At 35.9% G+C, this 24123-nt stretch overlaps 2 protein-coding genes across 15 annotated transcripts in view; one reads left to right on the forward strand and one right to left on the reverse strand.

Annotated features, from left to right (window-relative positions):
* Positions 1–5929, forward strand: part of LOC121428859 (hemicentin-1-like) — a 103399-nt gene extending 97470 nt beyond the window's left edge. For both annotated transcript variants that reach the window (XM_041625728.1, XM_041625729.1), the window contains 6 exons: positions 795–917; positions 2169–2366; positions 3424–3543; positions 3957–4089; positions 5072–5270; positions 5700–5929. In XM_041625728.1, the coding sequence (XP_041481662.1) occupies positions 795–917; positions 2169–2366; positions 3424–3543; positions 3957–4089; positions 5072–5270; positions 5700–5897 (971 nt within the window). In that variant the 3' untranslated portion in view covers positions 5898–5929. The remainder of the gene's footprint in view (positions 1–794; positions 918–2168; positions 2367–3423; positions 3544–3956; positions 4090–5071; positions 5271–5699) is intronic.
* Positions 5930–9899: 3970 nt separating this feature from the next.
* Positions 9900–24123, reverse strand: part of LOC121428511 (cdc42-interacting protein 4-like) — a 59798-nt gene continuing 45574 nt past the window's right edge. For 11 of the 13 annotated variants that reach the window (XM_041625180.1, XM_041625178.1, XM_041625185.1 and 8 more), the window contains 5 exons: positions 22756–22800; positions 20308–20412; positions 16409–16614; positions 14308–14387; positions 9900–13590 (listed from right to left, as the gene is read on the reverse strand). In XM_041625180.1, the coding sequence (XP_041481114.1) occupies positions 13451–13590; positions 14308–14387; positions 16409–16614; positions 20308–20412; positions 22756–22800 (576 nt within the window). In that variant the 3' untranslated portion in view covers positions 9900–13450. The remainder of the gene's footprint in view (positions 13591–14307; positions 14388–16408; positions 16615–20307; positions 20413–22755; positions 22801–24123) is intronic. The other 2 variants (XM_041625183.1, XM_041625186.1) reach the window with 2 other exon arrangements.

Here is a 24123-nt window from a genome sequence, read left to right on the forward strand (position 1 = left end):
TTGAAATGTCATCATAAGTTATTCTTTAGTTGTGTTTAAAATCAGCATTGCTGCTATTATGAAGTTGTGTAATTGTAGACATGAATGGCAGAGACTTGTTGTTATTCTTCTTGTCCGCTACTAAAATGTACTGTCTGAAATACATACATGTTGTTGTTTAAGCTTATACGGTGGGTATCATTCAGTAGCGACATACAGACATATCCATTGTTGTTCTTCCATCCAGGAGAACCTGCAAAGATAAAAAACCAAAATATGCTCTGCAATTTGAGCTTGGTAGTGCTTGCGTAAATGCGTCAGAATGTGTCAGAATCCAATTAATGACCCAGGGGGTGTTTCACTCCGAGTTAGTGTCATGCTTAAATGGCGACGCAAACATGATCCATTCAGCTTGGACTGACCAATACAGTGATGCCTTTATACCGCACACGACTAATATTTGTGAAACACCCTCAAGGTCATGTGATATATGCACTGAGTGCTGGAACAACGGCTTGAGCTAAAGTATCATCTGGAAACAGAGCAACTATAAATCAAGCTGAACTGGCCAATACAGTGATTCCTTTTATACCGCATGCAATGACTATCAGTCACACTTGAATATTTGTGAACCCCCCCCGGTCATTTGATATATGCAATGAGTGCTGGAATGATGGCTTGAGCTAAATAACGGTTGATAATAGAGCAACTATAAATCCAGCTGTTAGTAGTATAGTGCCATGAGAAATCCTTGTGTATGAAGTGCTGCATGAAACTGAAATATTATCATCATTGAATATCTTTTTTTTTTTTAGATATTGATGAATGCAGTTCGAACCGACACCAGTGCTCTCAGATCCAAACCTGTGCAAATTCTATTGGTAGCTATGAATGTCTGTGTCCCCGTGGTTTCCGGGCAGAGGGTCGACGTTGTATAGGTAAGAGAGATCTTATTGAACACATTATCCATAGGGCAAGTCCCATAACATATGTATTCCCAATCCCCTGTATGTGGGACTTCTTTGCAATGATTTTTCTTCTCTTTGTGCGTATTTGTAATGTGTTGGACATATACTGTGATACAGCTAATGCCTGGATTCTATGACAAATTGCTAATTCAATCAGTAGTGTGCTATATCAGAGCTGCCAAGTAGTACTGATTTTCAGTATTTAGTACTGAAAAGTGAGAAGAATACTTATGGTTTCATGCAAAATACTGATTTCTCAAGTTTCATTTTTATGTGTTGTCTTGTGGTATTTCTTTGAAAATACTGATTTCCTCGCCAAAATACTGATTTTCAGTTTTAAATATACTGAAATGTTCTTGTTCAGGTTGGCAGCTCTGCTATATGCAGTTGTATATAAACAGTTGTAGTAGTAAAATGGTATTTATTGGCAAAAACAACACATAGCAGCCCAAATGCTGAATTATATGAAGTTTACAATTTTCACAATTCAATAGCATAATAATATGAAATAACTACATCTTAAGACTAAGTACAACTTTTAAAAGACGAAGGGATGAAAGAATAGCATAAAGAAAGAGAGCAAGAGAGAAAGAAACATAGAAATGAAGGAGAGGGATGAAATATATGGGATAAGAGAAAGGAAAGCAGGGAGAGAGAAAGAGTAAGAGAGGGAGAGATGTTTAGAAAAGGATAAATCATGGGGTGGAGAAGTATACAGTGAAATTAAGAAAGATTGGATTCATGAACAAAATCAGATACATTTTTGTAAATGTTCATAAGTTGTAGCATAAGTGTAATTGTAGGCAATAACTCTTAATAAAGAAAAGATATGCAGAAAGATTTTTGGAATGTATAAAGATTGAGTTGAATTGACCACAGGACAATGCTGTGCTTTAAGAGTTGCATACTTTACACTTCTGTACTTTTTCAATGACCTTATATTTCAATCATTCATAACTACCTAATAAGTCAGAGTCGCTCCTCTCCCGCAGGAGTCCTGCAAGAAGTTTTTCATTATGAATCATCACAGTTACCATAAACAAAACAATGAGGAATGGAGGAGAGCTGCAATGAAAAGACTCGTAGCATCCTTATAGCGCAATTCCTGCTTAAGTTGCCTTAATTTGCAAATTCGCTCTTCTGACTATTGAACAGTTATATCATAGAGGTTTGATGGATATTTATATAACTGTTCACATTATTATTATCATTTCCTTCAAGATGTCAACGAATGTCTCACCCGACCCTGCACGTACCAGTGCCGCAACCTCCAGGGTGACTACGAGTGTCTGTGCTCACCGGGAATGACCAGAATGCCGGACAGGAAGACTTGTATCGGTTTAGAGGAGCGATCGATTGATCCACCAACGATTCTGGACTGCCAGAACGGTTGGCGTCGTGTGGGAAGAAGATGCGTTGGTATGTATGTCTTACAGATATTGTCAAAAGTTTGTTTCTCTTCATATATGTAGGATATCATTCTCCATTAGGGATTGAGTTATCGCTCCATGACATACAGAGGATTTAAGAACACAGTGAACAAGCTCGTAGCCAGGGTTTGAACCCCCCAAATTCTCAAAAGCAAGAAGAAAAAAACAGGGGAGCAAAACAGTTGTCAGTTAATCTAGGGCGATTTTGGACAAGGGTTTTTTTTTTTTTTTTTTGCTTGCTTGTCAAATGTGTTTAACCCACATTCGTATCCCTGGCTAAGGGGCTGGTAAATGTAATGAAAATGCCATCAAATGACAAAGAATAGCTGGGAGGTCCTTATCAAAAATTTGTGAACCGGAAATACAGGTTCATCCTAACTTTCGGAGTTGACAAAAATTGCATATATGTTGTTTGTCCGGAGTCCAGGACAAAACTGCTGTTTTGATTCATCTACTTTTTGACAAAGACTTCTGGGTTGTTCTTTGTCATGACGGGTATTTCACAATAAATTTTCTATGGTCTATGTTGTGTGATAACTCCCTCAATGTCTTTATTTCCTTTAAAGGCTTTTTCCCCCCATTGGTCATGATCAAGATATTACAAGGAAATTACACAGTAAAAAGTAAAATCTTGCAAATTATAGTATTGATGTGAATTAACCCTCTGGCAAGCTAGCTATCAATCCTTACTATAGCTCTGAAAAATTACATTATTCTGTTAAACATTTGTGAAGTATCTGGCTTTCCATAATTAAACCACAACTTTAGACCACAGTTTAGATTAAACCCGAGTTCAGAAAAACAGGCCTACACTATGTTTCCACTGTGTAACATCTGGGGCCCGTAACACAAAGCTTAGCAATGATCGTAGAACATTTTTCTACGATTGATTCCATTTACTACAATGTACAATCAATCGTGAAAATCTAGCTTAACATTAGTGTTACAAGATTCTGGTAATGCTCCTCTGGGATATATCCTATCCTTGGTAGAATGGTATCTCATGAATTTTATTTTATGTTTATTTGTTTATTCCTGGTTTGTAGATGTGAACGAGTGTCAGTTAGCACATCCCTGTCGGTATAGATGCATCAACACCGAGGGGAGCTTCCGCTGTGAATGTCCTCCTGGGTACAACCTAGCAGCCGACAGAGTATCTTGCGATGGTGAGTGGAAATAGTGTGGGACTTCCATAGGGTTTATATGTTTCTAATATCATGTTATGAGTTGAAGGGGGAACTTTAGATCATGTTTTTAATTTTTTTGCTGTTTTGTCTGTTTTTTAATGCCATCAAAATATTATGATGTTTAGTTCCTTCTCAATTACTTTTTTTTACTGATTTATTTCATGTTATAGTGGCTGTCATGACAAAACCCTCTAGGGTTTTTATGACCAAGGCTGTATTCCTCTCTAAGTGTGACACTAATCTATACTTAAATCTGTGTAACATAACCCGACTGTAGCTGATGTGTCTCTAGAAAATCTGAATATATCACAATCAGGTAACTTTTCTAGATCATATTTAGGAATAAATGAAGTGCTTACCATTTGGATGCATCTCAATTTTGTTTTTACCAGATATCAATGAATGCATGGATTACAGATACAACGTAAACTGCGGCCGGAACAAGATCTGCTTCAATCGTCAAGGAAATTACAGCTGTTTGGATACCTCTTGTCCTCAATACTATGAAAAGCAACGATATACAGGGTAAGATATCAACATTGTCATATTTGGATTATTCCCTCTTATTTGATTCCATTCATTCAATATCTTTCTTCCCTATCAATCCTTGGCATCGACATCGTACTCCTGGTCATCATCAAGAACACATCCATTATCGTTCTCATGGATGTCTCATCATCATCATAATGGTCATCGTCATTTTCTTCATCCTGTCATCACCACCACTATCATCTTCTTAATCGTTATCATCCTTTTCATCATCTTCAAAAACATTTATCCGTAGTTATTTACTTTGTGTTAACCCTAAGAAGAATGGGGGGGGGGGCCCTCAATAATTTTGGCGATAAATCTGCTGCACAAATTTTTTTGACCATGTCGCTCAATGACTTTTCACTTTCAAGTCTCGCACAAATTTTTGAGACCAAAATTGCGACCCCCGGGGACACGGTTCAGATATTTTGTAAGTGCATGCAGGCCAATAATTGCTCAAAAACATGAATATGTGTACAAATACATTTATACATATTTGTTTTAGCCAAAATTCATAAATGTGTCATTGTTTTTTCGTTTACTGAATTAAATTCAATTAATTCTGTTTTGTTTATGGTCAAAATAAAATCCCTGACAATTTTCATTGAAAAAACAATGAAAAACAAAGTCGCAAATCAGAGAAATGCCTAAGAAATTTAGAAAACAAGAAAATAAATGTGATGTTGTAATTTTTATAAATTTGATCAGATCCCTATGAAGTAGCAATTGCTTGAAAGCAAACGCTCAAGCTGCTCTGATGTGGCTTGAAAAAAAAATCAAGCAATTGCTGAAACGCACAAGGAAAAGGTTTGCTTGATGCATATGCTTTTAAGCAAATGCTGGAAGGCAGTTACCAATTGCTTGAGCTTACTAGCAAAAGTGATTGCTACTCTTTATGTATCTGACCCATTTTCTGTTACAGACTCTTTTTCTTTTGTAACCTTGATGAATTCCTCCACCTTTTTTCATACAACAGGTACTGTATCAGGTCTTGCCCTGCGTCCTTATCAAGAGCAGAGCTATCGCTGTGTGAGAGCCTACCCGGTAGCATTCAGTTCAAGACGATAGCCTTGCTGACGGACACCGACTCTGGTCGCGATCTACTCCGGCTCAGGGTGAAAAGAACCGACGGTACCGTTCACTCAAACACCTACTTCAGCATTGAGAACACACAGGTAGGTCCTTGTTCTGTTTGAAGGAGATGCTAATTCTCTTTGCTCTTAACCTGATTGGTCATCTCTTCTCACTAATGCCCCTTTTGTCTCCTTGTTTCCAGTGTTGCTGTTGAATGTCTGTGGTCTATATTATGGTTGTTCCACTTTATATGTTTCTCATTTTGCCTCCGAAGAAGATTCTGCTAGGATCGAAAGCTTAGGCCCCTTTTGACTCTCTCTTTGCTTTGGAAATCTTGATGGAAATTCTGATGGAATTTTGTCATACAGTAACTACCATAACAATGCTCAACAGTTAATCAAGAATTCAATAAAGATAGTTCCCTTTATGCAACAGAGCCAAGATGAAAGTAATTTGGTCATTGTAATGAGTAGTACTTAATTGATTTTTATTGCCTGGTTTATATTCATAACTTCCCATTTCACCCGCAGGTGCCTTTCATAATCAGGACAGAAGCGAATGGTGCAGGGGTTATATCAACCAAGGAGCCCCTCCTGGAACCAAGAGACTACGTGATTAAGGTCAGAGCTCAAGGGTTCTCTGGGTCGCAGGTCTCTACTCATGTTGAATTGGACAAAGTTTATCACATTCATGTCTCCGTTTCTCAGTTCCCCTACAGTAACTCATAGGATGATGCCAAGCCTGGTTCCGTGTAAACAAATATAAACAAACAAAAAATTTAAAACCCCCAAGTGATGAATTGTGATGATTTTTATGAAGAGGCCAATGTTGTGTTGCTGCTGAAGACTCTGTTGTGTCGGCTTTTTAGGGAAATACTTTTCTACAGACGATGATCCTGTGTGCCTTGATCTTCAGATGAGATGCCTTGTCTGAATGTGCCAATCTATATCCCCGACATTGCAACAGGAGCGGATTTCCACATTGGAGTCATCATCCCAAATCTCGGCTTTCATCCGAAGACAAGTTGCCTCGCTGTTGGACGATTTGATTTTTATCGGACAAGATCTCAAACTTTGCTTCTCACTGAGGTTGCGAGGCAAGTCTTTTTATAATACACTTTTTCCTTCGAACTGATGCGATTGCCAATTTGAAGATCTTCCTGTACATTGAACCAGGCATCTTGTAGATAATATATATAAAATGTGTGCTAAATAGTGGAGATGGTTTCTTGAGACTTTCTCAGCCATGGTGCTAGTTAGTGGCGTGGATAATCTCCGAGGAACATGTATTCTTTCAAGTTAGAATTAAAATTCTGATGTATCATGTGTCTATAAAGTGTATTTAAAAATTATTCATTTTTATTTTTATACTCTGTCATGTGTGCTTTGATTAAGATATAATGTAATGCTGACGAGACCACACTTTCAGGTCTAGTAATTGGTGCTATTTTTAATGTTTATATTTTCATAAACCCCTCCTGTTATTTATCCATTTAATCAAAATTATCTTAAAGGGGAATGAAGCCTATGGAAAAAGTAGGCTTGTGTCGAAATAGAAATAAGAACAAAGAAAGTTTGAGAAAGATCAAACAATGAGAAAGTTACGAGCATTTGAAAATTGCAATCACTAATGCTATGGAGATCCTCCCATTGGCAATGCGAAAAAGATGTGTGATGTCACATGTGAACAACTTTCCCTTTGATGAACTGTAAAATACCCCCAAAATGTTTTTGCTTTTTCTTATTGTGATACAAATTCTTTATCCATGATGTATTCTTTAATAATCTGTATTACATGCCCTCCTATAGAAAGAACACATGATCTACTGATAGATGTGATAAAAAGAGGCAGTTTAAGTGAAGTATATACTAAAATAATGGGGAGAAATGTTCACAAGTGACACACATCTTTGTCGCATTGCCAATGTGAGGATAAAATGCTCATAACTGCAGAAACACATTTTGTGTTGCATAGTGTGTCCTTTAATGGTTATATAATGCTTGTAATAATTAAGTTGTGTACATTGTTGTGGCTGCATTTATTTGTTTCATTGTAATTCAATCAGTTACATGTTCTATTTATTTTCTTCTTTGTAATTGTATGTTGTATACATATTGTACATACAGTTACTCATCTCACATTTGTAGAAATTGCACTTGTTCTCTTTTAAAAGGAAATAAAACTCTTTAATCATTTACATGTAGATTTCCCAGTTCTATTAATCAAGCTATGCAATATACGTGAGAAAGATGACAATACCAAACTATTTTCATGCTTTTTTTTTTCTCTTAATAAACTAATTTTTAACCATGTGATTAAGGAATCAATTTCTGGGTGACAAGAAACACTGTCCTGTATGTCTTGTACAATCTTGGATGAGTGATCCAAGAACAAATAAACACTTAAATATAACTAAGGAACAGATGTCAAAATCTAGTACTTTGTTAGCTAGTTAAAAACATACCAATGACATTTTTCATAAATCCCCCTCCCGGTGAATATCAGGTTATATTAGATAGCCAAGACAAATAGCCAAGCGTGATTGGTCCATAACGCGTCACGTGATATGATCGAAATCAATGTATTTTCCCAGGCGGTCCACCTTCGATGAATATATTGACCTACCGGTCCATGAATATATTTTTCTACGTCAACGTGTATGGCGCCCTCTTGTGGATTAGATGTTACCATGCATTATCGGCCTGCCTTGGGTCCTGGAACTGGACTGGACTTGAACTTAAATCTAGGGCTAGGCCTAAACAAAGTTGATTTGAATAGAAAAGGGTCATTCACTGCGTTAGACTAACGTTACTAAGATCAAGCCTTGAAATAAGCACCTGTGAGCCGGGGGCAATTTTTTTTTTAAATTGCCCCCGGCTCACGGGCTTTTTACAGGAACCGGGGGCAATTTTCTGGAACCAGGGGCAATTTAAAAAAAATATATATATAACGGTGAACCACACCGCAAATTTGTTTATAGTAAGCGCAGCTCCTGCAATTTTTTAATTAGTAAATGAATAGCATATGCTAAGTATTAGGCTTATTCAAACATTTAAGAAATCAGATTTAAATGTTTAAGTGTTTTGACACCCTCACTCCACATCCCCTTTACAACCACACACACATGGGCTTATTTATTTTTCGTCTTTAATGAACCATGATCAATGACCCCCCCAAAAAAAAAATCTAAATAAATGAATAAAATAAAAATTAAAAGAGAGAGAGATGGAGAAAGAGAGAATTCAGATCAAATAATAAATTTAGAAAAAAAAATTATTTTTAAGGTTTTTTTTATGGTTTGAATCATGGGAGTGGGTGAGTGTTTGTGTGTGATTGTGGCTGTGAGGTGCACTTGGATTGCATATAAATTATGTTAAAGAAATTAAGAAACGAAATCAATAAATAACTCAGTCTATTCAAATTCCAGCACATAGCCACAGGCTATGTACATGTATTGTAGGTTCATGTACCTTAAGTGTTTCACAAGTTATTTGAAAACGCAGATCTCCACAGAAAATGCCTTCTGGGAGAGTCTGAATTCGGTGAAAATGTATTCATTAATAACTTAAATATTCATCACAATGAAGAAATCATAAAGTTTTTTTGACAGTTTTCAAAAATTAACATGAAATCTAAACTCTATCTCAAACGGAAAATCACCATCACTTAGGCCATTACTGATAGAATTCTCACCCAGAGCTCTGGCAGACATGAGCTCAAAACTGGCTTGCTAACACCACACTCAAGTGCACGCGGCGTCCTATTTTTTTTTTTAGATGGAGCCTTGTTAGATTATTTATTGTCTGATATTTACCCCTCTCCAGGAAAGAAATTAAAAAGCTACAATTCACAACTATAAGCTAAGTTATTTTGGATTATTAAGGCTCCGTTTTGACAAGCAAGGTCGGCGAATGTGAGGATAAAAAGACTTGCACATCGTATGTGCTGTGAACAGGGATTTATCTCCTGTGCAATTTGAATTACTATATCACAGAATCGTGATATCCCGAATTAGAAATGTGTGCATTAGAAATTGCACATGGTGAAGTATGGAAAAACCGCTACCGGAAGAACACATGTATTACAGGAAAAAAAAGACGGACGTAGCTCACTTTTTATGGTACAGAAAAATAGACGCACTTGGCAATTTCAAACTGTGTTTATCGTAAATTGAAAGTTATTTGATTTTGGCTTTACAGATATTTAAATTACATGTATGATATGGCTTCAGCCTTCACTGCTCACTCACGGCGGGCGCAATTCCCTGGAAAATATTTGTGCCCGGTCGTCAAAATTTAGATGATTTTGGGGCTTCATGGGCGCAATTGATGGCGTTATGAGCGCGAATTTGCGCTCAGCGCCCACTTATTTCAAGGCTTGACTAAGATATCTATAGATCAAGATCTAACGTTAGATCTATACCAGTTCAATCACTGTGAATATCATAAACATGCTGCACGCATCGTTAGGCCTAACTTTATCTTCATCATTAGAGGCTATCTAATATAACAGATATTGACTGATGACATATGTAAAAAAAAAAACATTCTTTGGACCACCTAACGGATTAATATTTTCCCTCGTGATCATATTTTCCCTCAGCGCTTCGGGAAAATATAACCCCTCGGGAAAATACAAATCCGGCGGTCCAAAGAATGTTTATATTACACACCCCATTAGTCAATATCTGTATAAAAAGGAAGAAAAAAAAATACAGTACAACACAAGGATTATAGGTTTGATGTAAAATAATGATTACATTTATTGACAAGTACCTGTTTAAATTGCTTGCTTAATCATTTCCCCCAACAGATACATGTTCATAATATATGATACAGCATCACCAAGCTAGCATAACATTAGGGGAGGGGGGGGAAGAGGGTGAAATAAGTTGGCCCACCAAAATAAACTTATTATTCACAGGTGCAGCAATGACCATTACGACACAATAAATATAAGACATGACATATACAGTAATCATATAATTTTGATAAATTTAAGTGTAATAATCCCTCTGGAATTCTGTCAGTCAGCACTGCTGCTACATGTATACCAATGAGGTGACAAAACAAGCATTAATTTGTCGATATGAAGGTTATGGAATAGAGAGATGGGTATCTTTTAGCATCACAAAGAAATATGGGAGGGGGATGGGCTAGAGAACCTAAAAAACACACTTTCCCAAGAAAAAATTGAACCATTAATTTCTGGAAATGAACATTCCATTCCCCTATAAATGTGTAAGTAAAGTATGAACTCAAATTCGAAAATCATATTCATATATCCACAATTCGATTAAACAACAGATATATTTGCACATGAAAACACACTCTCATGTCTTTCAATAAAAAAAATACATAATTACAACTGTAATATCATTGATAATCAGACAGACTAATAATAATCACTATATCTACAGATTCCATCAAAAAGAGAAAATAAACAAAATACAAAACCACTGGTGCATGACACTGTTGCGAGGTGATTCCTTCATAAAATGGACTATTCAGTGGAAATAGAAGCATTCCTCCTGTAATTCAAAAGTTCTTTCCTCAAAATATAAGCCACAAGAACCGACGCGTTTCACTGATAAGATGGGACGGGGCATTCTTCACAATATTTTGGGGAGTGCTAAATAGACAAATGTATGAAATATAATGATTCATGACCAAATTAATATTTATAAAGGATCTAAAATTTCCCCTTTCAGATAAATTTTAAAGTTTGGGTATCTACTAGAAAAAAGAAATTAAATGACATACGGAAGACAAAGGAGTGTGGCATTACAAAATGAAACCAGAAATTTCACTAAGAAATAAATACCGACAGTCGAGTCAAACTATATTTAGTATACATCATAAAATTACACTAAAATTCATATATATAAAGAATTTCAACTACAAAAGAAATGCCATGTTGGTGTGGTAAATGATTAGAGGAATTTAAGAATGTTAAGATCTGGACAAAAAGCAAAGTAGCAATTTTTTTAATAGGTACAACCAGACACAATGCAAACCAATTTTTTTTAACCAATTACTAAACTTTGTATTCCCGAGCCCAATGAGATGTGAATTAACATGATAGATTGCCGTGTGTGTGTTGATGTGCTGATTAACTATATGTATGTATGTAAACTGTACATACACAATGATAATAATTCGTATACATTATATAAGAGAGGAATGATATAGTACAATATATTTATATAGATCTTATAAATTACATTTCACAAAGCTGGATCATATCTGCCCTTACAACAAAGAATTCAAAATGAAAGTTGTTACATTTCATTTATATTGGAGAAATTATAAATGCAGTACCAAATGCTAATGAATATCTGATATATATATTACCAATTCACCGTCACATCACGTGACAGTGTATTTATTCCATCTAATGAAGATATGGACATTAAATCCTGGTCTACTTAAGTTTCAAAACCATGCGAATTGTCAGAAAAATGTCAGGAAATAGAAAGCAAGGCCTACAAATATTTTAATCATGGGCTTGCCTGAACAGTTATATGAATAGTCTAGAAAGAAAGAAAGTAAAACACACTGGCAAGATAATCCTTTCATTTTGCAAATGATATTACCAATTGAATTAGGAATAAATTTTCATTACTTTAAAAGTGCGGTGTAATGTTTCATAGGGCAAACTGCTTGATATCAAAGCTGCTTCATACTTCTCGGCATAAAAACACACAAAACAAATAAGTATTTAAAAATCTTTGATAACATTATAATGAATGCGATTTCCTAATAATTGCAAGATAAAATGAAAGACACTTAACTCTCAAAACAATGAACATGTACTTGCAATACACAGTGCTATAGACAATATGGTTATTACAATGCTTGAATATGGGTCTAGCGCTATTCCTATAATCAATTAAATAATTTCATCTATGCCTGAAGGCCCTAATTATTGTTCTTGTTTTATCAATGTTTCAGTAAAAATCAGATTTGTCAATCCCCAAAAAGGTCTTGTAGTTGACTGCTATTTCAATATCTCACAGATCTACAGTAATTTCTCAGTATGATTAGAAATTTACTGTGTTCCATGGCTTATAATATTACAGAAAAATACCAAATAAAGTACATCTCCATGCACATTTGGTACGACATGTGATTAAATACCATTCCCACTTTCCTTATGCAAATGAATATGATCCATAAATAGACTTTATTTTCACACACACGGTGCAAGATGAAGTTTAACACAACTATTCGTCTTGGGTGATGTGAGCCGTGTGATGGTCAAGATCGCTCCAGGGTGCTACAAATACACTTGCCCGATTGCCCGGGGCAAGTAAAAGTCAGAGTCGGGCAAGTGTTTTGAAGTTAAGACCAAAACTACTTGCCCGAATTGGGCAAGCAAAATTCTCACTGTAGAATGACATAAATTAGGATCAATATAATATGATATTGACCCTAATTTAATAATAAAAATTATGTAGCACCCCGAGTACTTATTTTCAGAAATCTTATTTAGGATCAATTGAGCTCAGAATCTAATCTTCACAAAACACTGTAAGAAAGGACTAAGTGACATGCACATGACAATTATCCGTCAGGTACACATGTTTAAAACCAGAGCCTCTTTGGGCAATATGTATTCTATACTGGCCAACACATAAGACTACCTAATCAAAGCATTACATGTTTCAAATATGAGTGTAGCTGCTTGTATCAAAGCATAATATCGATCAGTGAGTGTCTAAAACCTACGTTTTTGCTAATTTTATTGATGCGATGCTGTTTAACGGAGGGAACAATGAAATCAGCGTGTATTTATCATTTACATAAAATGCATTACTTAGTTTTTTTTTTGTGGCACAACCTGGAATTCGTGCTCACATTCTTCTCTTCTTCAAAAACAATGTTTTACATGCATCCAGTCAATCAATTTGATCCATATCTGCGACAACTTCAGCAAGAAATTTTCAAATCACCTCAGAATCTCAACTATGCAATTCCGAAGCAATAACAATGCCATGAGCAGATTCTGCACACCTATCCAACATTGCTGACAAATTGCCAGGCTGTTATTTCATTCTTTCAAATGTTTTCCTTCGGTCACCGACGCTCATTGATTCCACGTTTCCAGATACACATCTATATTCTGACTCCTCCGTCTGCTCTCTAAAAGTTTTGTTCCTTCAAAATACAGATAGTGTACCGTTCACATTCTCATAGTCCCACGTGTTGATCTGCAGTGTGTGTTCGACAAACGATTCCTGTTCTCTGCTCAGTCCCACACAGTGATTTTTAAAGTATTCTTACAAGAGCTCGATGTAAGAGGTGGGTACATAGCCCTCTTCATCCGCCCGACGCACCCTTGTCCATCCATCCCCGCTATCTTTCTCTATCAGCTCCAGTTCTTCTCCTTGCGCCATGCTTAATAGATTATCATCATCAGCTGCAAGAGAAAACAAAATGATAATCTGTGTTTTCATCACATTCCAGGGTTAACATGTTCTTTGCATTTTCATCACAATCAACATAACATCAGTGGGCTAACAAAACCCAGTATCTCAAAAGTGACAAATTTTGAGGGATATTCAGAAAATAAAGCTCTATTTCAGTGAACCCCCCCCCAAAAAAAAGGGAGCAACCTCTGAAACAGTCTCTGTTCTTGTACAGAACTTTTCCCGGGCAAAAGAATGTTGCTGCTTTTGTTATTATTAACTCTAACAGAGCTGAAACAGACCTGCCCATTTCGGCAACCCCCCCCCAAAAAAAAAAGTTAGCGGCAAATTAAAAAAAAAAAATTCTAATGAAAATTTTTTTTCGAGTATTCTCGACCACCCTTGAAATCGGTCCTGCCAACCTCCAGGAATGAAAAAAAATGTCTAAGTGATCCTCAAAAACTGTATTTTGAAATACTGACCTATGGTCTAGTTATTCTGAAATTACCTTCATCCAGTTTACTAAACTTTTTATGAAACATTCTGTATTTTGGTTTCAAAACAGTAATAATCATAGTAAAATATACAATGGTTTGCAGCCCTCTATAAGATGTTATCAGTCTCCATACAGGAACAATAAGTATATCTATTCATCTTGACATGAAGTTGATTTCAATAACGACATAAACCCAACAAAGCTTTTCAGCAAAATCAGAAAGCGTACTTACGTTTAAATTCATAGACTGCTCGACATTTTCCGATAGGCTCCTCTTGTTCATCAAAGCTATTTTGTCCTCCCCAACCAGGGCTGCCACAAGAAAAGAGACCATACAATGATATTCTTCTGTCGTTTTAAATTGCTTATTACGTTATCATCTCTATACACTTCCAAAGAAATTTGGACCAAAACTTTGACAGCACACAAGCATTTCAAGGAATCTATCCCTGCCAGGTCCCCAGTTATTTCACCAAAGTTGAAGAAATTACATATTCATTTGTGTCAGGATTCCAATCTAAAACTTAAGGTCCAAATATGAGTAATACCTCGGTCACATTTGCTCTACAGCGAGTCGAAAACATCCGTTTTATTCATTTTCATTCAAACCACCTATATTTTGCTGGTGCATTACTTATTTTTGTGGCACAACCTGGTATTCGTGCTCACATTCTTCTCTTCTTCAAAAACAATGTTTTACATGCATCCAGTCAATCAATTTGATCCATATCTGCGACAACTTCAGCAAAAAAATGTTAAAATGGCTGTTTTCGACTCGCCGTACTGCAAATTTGACCAAGGTATAAGATTTGGTCTACAGAAGTCTATAGACTCTCTACGTGGCCTTTTGGTTGAATTTGCTAGGTATATCTTTAAGTGTTTTTTTTTTGTTTACAAAGATTCAATGGATTGGTCGCTACAAGTCATATGAGATGACACTCATTGCATCAACACTTTGACCTGAAACTCTATATTGAAAAGCCTTGATAGGACATGGTTACATTTGTTCCAAAACCTTTGACATTTCTATTTGCAGGTATGCACCTGTAGACAAATAGAAAGAATAAACAATGCAGTCAATAGGGTACAAGTTCCATCCCATTTTAATGTAAATGTAACAGGTTCCCATGAAAAGAATCGCTTACTGAACTATTTCAACTAGTGAATGCTGCCATAGTATAACGGCTGTGCTCACTTTCACCAGTGATCAATGAATAGGCTATCATACTTTTACGGCTACAAAGCCTTTTGACTGTGAGGAATCTGAATATGCATATGGCCTCGAGTGGTCATAGCCCATTCAAATAACTCATCATTATTCATAGCCTCATGACATGCCAGGCAAGACGTGATCAACTCTTACCAACTGCAAACAACCCATAGACACTCTTGAGAAGTACATAAGGGAGGTTCACCCAGGCCTAGGTTGGAGGCAGCCGAGCGCACAAGGCCAGGATACAGTGACACATGTAACCAACATCATGGCATCATCAGCACATGTACAACACAAGACTATACAACATGCCTAACCTAACCTTTTCACTGTATCCTGGTCTTGTTATTATCTATTTATGCTGGCCGTTTTTCGCCAGCATGAATGGGTAATGCTAGTGGGGCTGCGTTTTCGACTCTAAATCACATTATGCTAATCATTTTGGGGGCAAGTGCGGCAAAAATAGCGGTTCGCTACTTGTATGTAGATTCAAGAACAGTAGAATGTATCTACGTGTAATGACAATGAACAGCTGAGAGGTCTTTGTCAAAAAATGGGGGAACCGGAACAGTAGTTTCGTCCCAAGTTTTTGACCAGGATGAAACTGCCGTTGTGATTCACCAAGTTTCTCTTGGTTGTACATTTTTTCCATGTTCTTGAATCTGTCGTGTGTTGTGGAGCAATAAGTGCCAAATGTCTGCAATGCAAGCACGACTACTAATAAATATCTCATTCCTGTCTTGTGTCTTTTATATGTCCCTGTAACAAAGACTGAGGAACTGTATACTGAAATTATTCTTACAAATCTGCACTTTAATCAGAATTTTTGCTCGGGAAGGTTTCACAAGCTGGGTTTACATTTTGTGCAAATTCACAAAAAATACCGATGGGTGTTTCATAAAGCTGTATGGTTAGGCACGACTGGCACATGTTCTTAGGTCATATATCAATTGTGTAGCACAAGAAAGGATCACCAGTCGTGCGTAAAGTCATTCGTATCTTACGAACAGCTTTATAAAACACCCACCTGGTCTTATTGTGTCACTGACAATGCTACCCTTTGTATAAGATAAATGGAATAGAATGAAAATAACGCTCTTCATGAAGAAAAACAACTCACCTGAGTGGTTCTCCAGACGAGTTCTGTCCATCGTGCTCTGTGATAGTCTGCGGTGTCTCCGCCCCGCTTGGTGGGAGTCTCTCCGATTCTGACTGGACTGGGTCGTGTGTCTTGGATGGCTGCTGGGGAGTGCCCTGGGGTGTGCTCATGGGTGTGGTCTGAGGGGTGGTGGAGATGGGTTTGCCCTCAGCATGAGCTAAATAGTTCTGTAAAATCATTCACACACACAAAGCAAAAGAGTTAGGAACAGTTTCAAGATGAAACAATCCAACCTTAACAAACTGATACTTTTGGATAGGGAATCTCACTTTAGAGCCCATGTCAGTAACACCTGAACAAGACTATATAATCAATCAACATAAAGAAATATTCATTGCTGGATATCTCTTGACCTGCTGATTACTGAACTTTCGACTTCCCATCAGTCACACAGGAATCATCAAGTTCCTAAAAGTGAATGGTCGACTTGCAAAGATATTTCAACAGAATGGCTCCTACCGACTTTTTGAGATGGGTATTCAGGAGTGACGACAGATTCAAATTCTGGGAGTACAGTTTACAAATAAGTGACAGGAAATCAAAGAAAGCAAACAAACGAAGAGATGAAAACATTTTCCTGCAATCATTAAAAACAATTAAGATTAAGATCTCCAAGACGGCTGCCCTCAGGGAACTTTTTTATGCAAAAAAGGTTCATTTTGAGAAAAAAAATCTACTCCGTATCATTTGGAAAACACTATATGATATCTCTGGATGACAGAATTCTTTTTTTAATTTTTACAATTACAAGGTGTTATTCTTGATAGGGATAAAGTCGAGGCTGGTTGGTAGTTCAGAGCCATGAAGCCGCTGGAGAAAACTTTCTCCCATAGACTTTGAACATGTGACCCGGGCCAAGGCCAGCAAAAGGTGGTCTCAGGCCGGCCTCCACGACATCCCTGAATTTCTTGAAGGAAACGAAGATACAAAGCAATTTTGATGTCAAGTTTCAATGCAGTTTATCCCTTGATGCAAATCCTGGGTACAATTTTATCAAACTCATAGATAGGACAGGATACTGCTTTAGGAAAAACGTTGCGCAGAGATTTGAGGGCCAGAATCCACAAATCTGTGGTCTTGAATCATGGTTTATGCAGATTAAGTGTATAAATTATGCTTAAACCGTTGGAGATTGGATAATTTTGCTATAACACATGCTTTCCATAGACTCCAACTCGCATATATACAGGCTGAGTCACCAACAGGTTAATTAAGCATTTATGTTGATAAAGAGTCTAATGATGAATGTACTGAACCTATTTCTCACAGAGAGCTAAATCCATGCTCGTTACTACAGGAACATCTTTAATGAGCCAAATCTTCCTGTGAATCAATCTACATGTACAGCAGTCTCCTAAATTCACCATATTAAGCTCATACTGTAACCTATGAGACCCAGCATGGCTTTCGCACCCTGTGACAAAAAGCATGCATTATTTATGAGACTCTTTTTCAATGTACATGTAGATGCAGAATGAAGAGTATTTAACGCATGATGAAATAAGCATAAAAACATGGTTTCAAACCAAACAATTCAAATCGCCAATGCAAATTCAGGCAAAACACTTTTCATAAAGCTCAAGGTGAGGCTATCAATTCCCCTTAGTCAATTGGAGTAAAAACTGACTTTAAAGAAGAGGAATTTTCCTTAAATGATGTCACTGATGTTAAAAGCAAAAATGCAAATTTTCAATGACAATCAGGGGCCCGTAACACAAAGCTTAGCAATGATCGTAGAACATTTTCCTACGATTGATTCCATTGACTACAAAGTTCAATCAATCGTAAAAATCGAGCGTACGATTAATCGCTAACCTTTGTGTTATGGGACACAGATTACGCTGGCAGTTTTTCATAAATTTTTCAGTGATCTCCAATGGCAATCATTACACATTTTCAAAAATCCTTGTATCCATATTGGCCAGAGTGCATTTGTAACTGAAACTCTTATGAAAAGACATTTCAAGAAATGCTTCACAGATAGTCGACATGTGAAAGAGTGAAAAAGGGCGGCAGGGATAAATTCATATTGAAAAATTAATGATCCACAGTTTGGGAAACAACGAGCAGACCACTTTCCACTACGTCTCATATGGTTTGGTCTAATAATTGTTTCCCTAGCTGTATATATTGCCTCAGAGTTCATGAAAGAACTTTAGGGCATGGTTATTTCAATCATGAACAGTAACTATACCCTTATGGTGCATTGCCAAACCGAACCAAGTCCACCCTGGAATCCTTCAACTGCAACTTTGACATCATCTCAATTCACAGCTAATACATGCAGCTGTGACGTGATGTTTACTGCAGTTGTTACAATAAGCCAGTTCGTAGTTCCTTTCTGCGCATGATCAAAAGATTCTACGCATGATCAGAAGGTCATTTGTACTAAAGTGACATGGTGCTTTAAAATCTAATGAGATAAGCACCAACTTTGATGTCTTGATTATTCATATATTCTTTTGAATTATCGTTTTCATTTACATCCACAAAAAAACAATGCTTCCACGAACGACTGGTATTTCACAATTTGTCAAGTACATTGTGCAACATACTAAGATATGCATTCAAAGTAGGAATGCAACAAATACCTTCATTAAGTGTTCATTTGTGAGCTATTCTAGTCACCTGGTCTATTCAATTTCTTCATCCTGCTATGTAAGGCAAGCTTACGTAATATCTTGGTTTGAAATCTGCCTATCATGATGAAAGAAATGAAAGGTCATTTGACCACAATTGCCCATGAAGTAACTACGAACTGGTCTATTCTTTTTTTTTTTTGGAAGATGGAGCATTGATCAAGAGGCACAGTCAGACATGACAAATGTGAACCTGAACCGGGTCTGACCCGGACCAGACAAGAAGGTGTGTGAAGAGGGTTGATTGATCTTATGAAGACCAAAGTCTTCAAACAAACATGCAGAAAAAAAGGCATGCTTCTCGGCGTTTGATAGAAATCAATTTACATTGCAGTCTAAGGTGAATGAAGAGGGGATGAACGGTGGCAGCTCATGCAAGAACGTGAAAATGAAACAAGTGAAGATAAACAATTATAAAATGTTTTCAGGAAAAATCTGCTGCGATGTAGTAACATCTCACTATACATGATACACGGTAAGGTGAAACATGCTTTGGGTAACTCATAACAAAATCAAAGCAACCGGGCCCGGTAACACAAAGGTTTTTAATTGATTGCAAGTATGAAAGGACAAATCTGATTGGTTCCTGGTCAGTGTTTCTGAAAAAGCAGTGATCTTGATTGGCCAGTGTTGATAAATTTAAATATTTAATTTATATGTAATTGTGTATTTAATTGTACTACTTTCATTTTTGCATTGTCAATAATCCAACCGTCATGGTTGCAATGAGTTAATAAATAAATACAAATAAATAAAAGTAAATAAATAAATAGATTAATTGATTGATTACAAAAACCTTTGTGTTTTACAGAGCCCTGAATATCAGGTGAGAAAAGAATCAACATTTCATTCAACAGAGTTTCAAAACATATTCATTACATTACAACTAAATATCATTTGAAAAAAAAATACTTCTGTTGCATTGTAATATAAAACCTGGTTTCCTCTTGTTCTTGTATACATAATAGAAATAACTTTTAGAAATAACTTATTTCATGAAATTCTGTTTTTTTTTTAACTTCTAACCAAGTTGATCATGCATGCACAGAATTATCTAATCAAAGTATTTTTTTCTTAATTCAGTTGCAGAAAAGGGAACATTCCTTATAAAATTTGCCTCCACTCTTATCTTATTTTTCAGACTGTCTTTGAATCTACAATGATAAAAATAAAAACATCTGCAAATCTACGTTGCTTCCATGCACAGACTCTCTGTAAGACCTTAATCTCGGCTAGAACGCTTTGCCGATGGCCCTTCGTTTCGCTAGTATCAGTATCATCGTTTTGCCCATTTTTATCTGCAGGCGTCACCGTCAGCTCGCAGCCCTGTATTCGATAAGGGATTGGGGTTGGGTATTGGTAGTAGAAAGCGTTAGAAGCAGTGATGTCTGTTCTTGGCCATGGGAACATGCTCAGCATGCCAGCCAGATAGAGAAACAGCCCAAACAGTACTTTTGTCGCAATTGGCACGGCCATGCTCATGCCCTGTTCGCATGCAGTATTTTCAAGTTCAAGCCTCTAAAAGGAGTGGAAGTGATCATTAGATCAGTTTTTCTAATTTTTAAACGCCTACCCGGTACATCTAAAAAAAATTGTGCAAGATTTGGATCACTTTGTCAGACCTTACCTTCTATATTCAACCAATGTAGTGTGCACAGATTATGATTTTAAGTCCTCTTGAATTTTGGTAAATTCCCTTAAAAGTGGCTGTCACTGTATAAGTTCTTCACCACATTACATGAATGTGTATGTCATAAGATATTATGATGTGGGTGATATGAATGAAATTGGTGAATGTACCGGTATTTAATGTTTTTACATGAAAATATATGTTGATTGGATACCTGGGGGTGTTTCATGAAAGTTATCAGCACTGACTAAATTGTCAGTGCTGACAATTTCAGTGAAATCCTTGGTTTTGATTGGCTGTGAGGCACTTGCCTCTGTTACTATAATAACAGTTACTATGGTGACTGTCAGAGAAAGCCAACTTGTCAGTGCTGACAACTTTCATGAAATGCTCCCCTGATTTAAAAAAAAATCACTTCATATTTTTCTATTTGATATATTACCACTTCTCAATTATAAAATGGGCTGAAAATTTAATGTATGATCTTTTCATGTAGCATTCTGATATCAAATCATTAAATGTGTACGATACATGTTAAAATGGGTCCTGAAAAAAAAAAGATTCTACAGTTACTAAACTTGTAAGATAACAATAGTAGATAATACTTGGAAATGATTCATATAACTGATATATTAGCAAAATTTTAGACAGATTTTTATTTATACATATGAAAGCAATGACTAAAAAGAGTTTGTACAGTCAGTCACATTTAAATCAATAAACAAAAAGCTTCTTGTGAGGACTTTTGAAAAGAACTTGACAAAAAAGTTTGGGAATACATTACATGCTGAGCATGGTAAAAAAAAATAGAGGGGGAAGTATAGGGGTTATCATTATTGAATAGTTGAATAAATCAGCCTTGTTTGTATTGTTTATCATTAAAAAATATTATTTATTATTAATTTTAAAAAACACATTAATTACATATAACAATATGCCTGAAAACATTTTTTTTTAAAACCCACACTATAAAACGAAATGTATTGTTATTTGGGGCAATGTACTCATATTTGGGGATCATATAAATTTACACTTGAATTTAATTTCTGTCCTTATTCATCTTGCATGTATGTAAACATTCACATAGATTAATATTTAACAAACACAATCCGTCTTTCTCTCTCTATAATATCTCTTTCATTCTGTCCTTTGTGTTTTCCAATATCGAATCAATACATGCACATTTTGTCACAATACATAGCAAACACAAGCACAAGAAACGTCTCACAAACATAAACAGAAAAATAACCAGTGAAATTGGAATTTTCAATTTCCATAATTTTACCTATAACTCATTTACATTTAGATTTGCATTTAAATAATAAAAAATAATACTAGACCTATCACTATATTTTTGTAATCTATTTAGAAAACTACTGTAATAATTCCTTAACGAAAATCTAACTATGTACAGAAAAGCCTTAACATGCACATTTAATTGTTTAATTAATTTTGTCTTTTTATCCCCCAGCCTTAACAAAAGGTAGCATTAGATCCTTTTAAAATGAAACAATATCAGAAGCAGAAGAACAATTACTCATGCAGAAAAATCATGTCTACTCAAATTCTTTCAATCTACATACATGTACATATATTTCAATATCTAATGTAATTCAAGAAATTACAAAGTAATTGGTTTTATTCTTTCCAATTTACTTAACCAAAAAGTCATGCAGTGTAGGGCATAACTAAAAAGAAAATTGAACATATCTCAAGCAATTCAGATATTTGGACGAAAACCAAGGCAGCAAACGAAAACTAAAATTCACCATGAAGGTGGAAGCAGCACTGTATTTCAGGCTTTAACGTGATTCAATTTACAAGAGGGATGAACAGAAAAAGATATTCATGCTGGACTTTAAGCAGAGGATGTCATGCTCAGAAGCACGATAGAAGAGAGAGAGAGAGCGAGAAAGATCGCATTTCTTTGAAGTTCTCTTGCAAATTTCAGGGGAATTGTGGGTAAGAGGCGGGAGAAACGAAAGAGCTGGGAACAGAATGCAAGGCATACAAGTATGATATATATGTATAGTACTTACACCTGGAAGAGAGTTATTTTTGTATGGAGAGTGTCCCATGTATTTCTACAGTTGGAAAGGACAGGGGGAAAACATATTACACAATACCCAAATCACTGTACATTCAGCCAATCTAGGTCTCTAGCTAGAAAAGCTATACTACAGGTATCCAGGGGATGGCAAAAAATGACCCATGGTACCGATTAACCCGTGACACTAACACATGACATCGACTTTAATCCACAATTCATCAACTTTATTCACTTTTTTTCCCTTCAGGTTGTGAAGGGCCTATAAAATCGGCAAAATGAAAAATGGCATGACATTAAGCTCATGTACTGTCATCAATATTGGCTATTAAAGTTACCAAGGATTTCACATATTTCTCTCAGATAATAAATTTAATTTGATATTATCGTCATCATTTGAATGGAACACACATTACCCATGCAAGGCAGGTCCACTGTGTTCATAAAACATATTGATCGTTAGAAATTAGTTGTGTGCATTTCATTTACTTTTTTTGTAAGATGGCCATGTTGTTTTAACAGTTGAATTTATAGACTTGAGGCCTGATAAAATGCAATAATCAAGACATTTCAATATGATTTCATAGAATGAAGAAATATAAGACCTTTTCAGGAATAGTATAGAGAACATGTAACCTTTAAAAAAAATTGATTCACATTTAACAAATTACCAACATACCATGCACATTTTCAATAAACATGGAAATCATTTACTAACCATTGTTGTTCCAAGTGAACATTTAGCACACATAGTTTAATGTTAAGTCAATTTTGTTATATATTTTCTCTTTTTTTCAAAAATAATTCAATTTAAAGGGTTTCCTACGTCAAACAGGTCACCATTTCATGAAACAATCAGGGATTTTCACTGAGAATTGTTATAAGCTACTGAAATCCCTGCATCTCATTGGCTCAGAGCAAATTCATCAGTGGAATTCATTGATAAGATGTTTCATGAAACCCTCCCCTAGGTCACCATGGAGAGCATGCACGCTCAAAAAAGACAAGCATTAGTTATTGAAAAGGAAAAAAAAGAGAGCAAAGCAAACAACAGATAATAAAAAACAAAAAAAACATATAGAATAAATTCATGCCATGCTTATTAATAGCAAATCAACTGATCAACAGTAAGAAATGAAAGTTTTACTAAAAAAAAGAAAAAAATTGACATAAAAGAGGAAAGAAGAAAAGTACTGTAGTGAAAGCCTTAAACCAATGAGTATGAAAAGACATACATGTAAGCCTTAATATATTGTATAAAAGCTAACTTTGGCATCATGTCTGGAATTTGAGCTAAACCTCTAACATATTTACGAAATTTAATTTTGGTACAGTACTTCTCACAGATGTTCTTAGTACA

The sequence above is a fragment of the Lytechinus variegatus genome, chromosome 15, assembly GCF_018143015.1.
Source record: "Lytechinus variegatus isolate NC3 chromosome 15, Lvar_3.0, whole genome shotgun sequence".
Lineage (NCBI taxonomy): Eukaryota > Metazoa > Echinodermata > Echinoidea > Temnopleuroida > Toxopneustidae > Lytechinus > Lytechinus variegatus.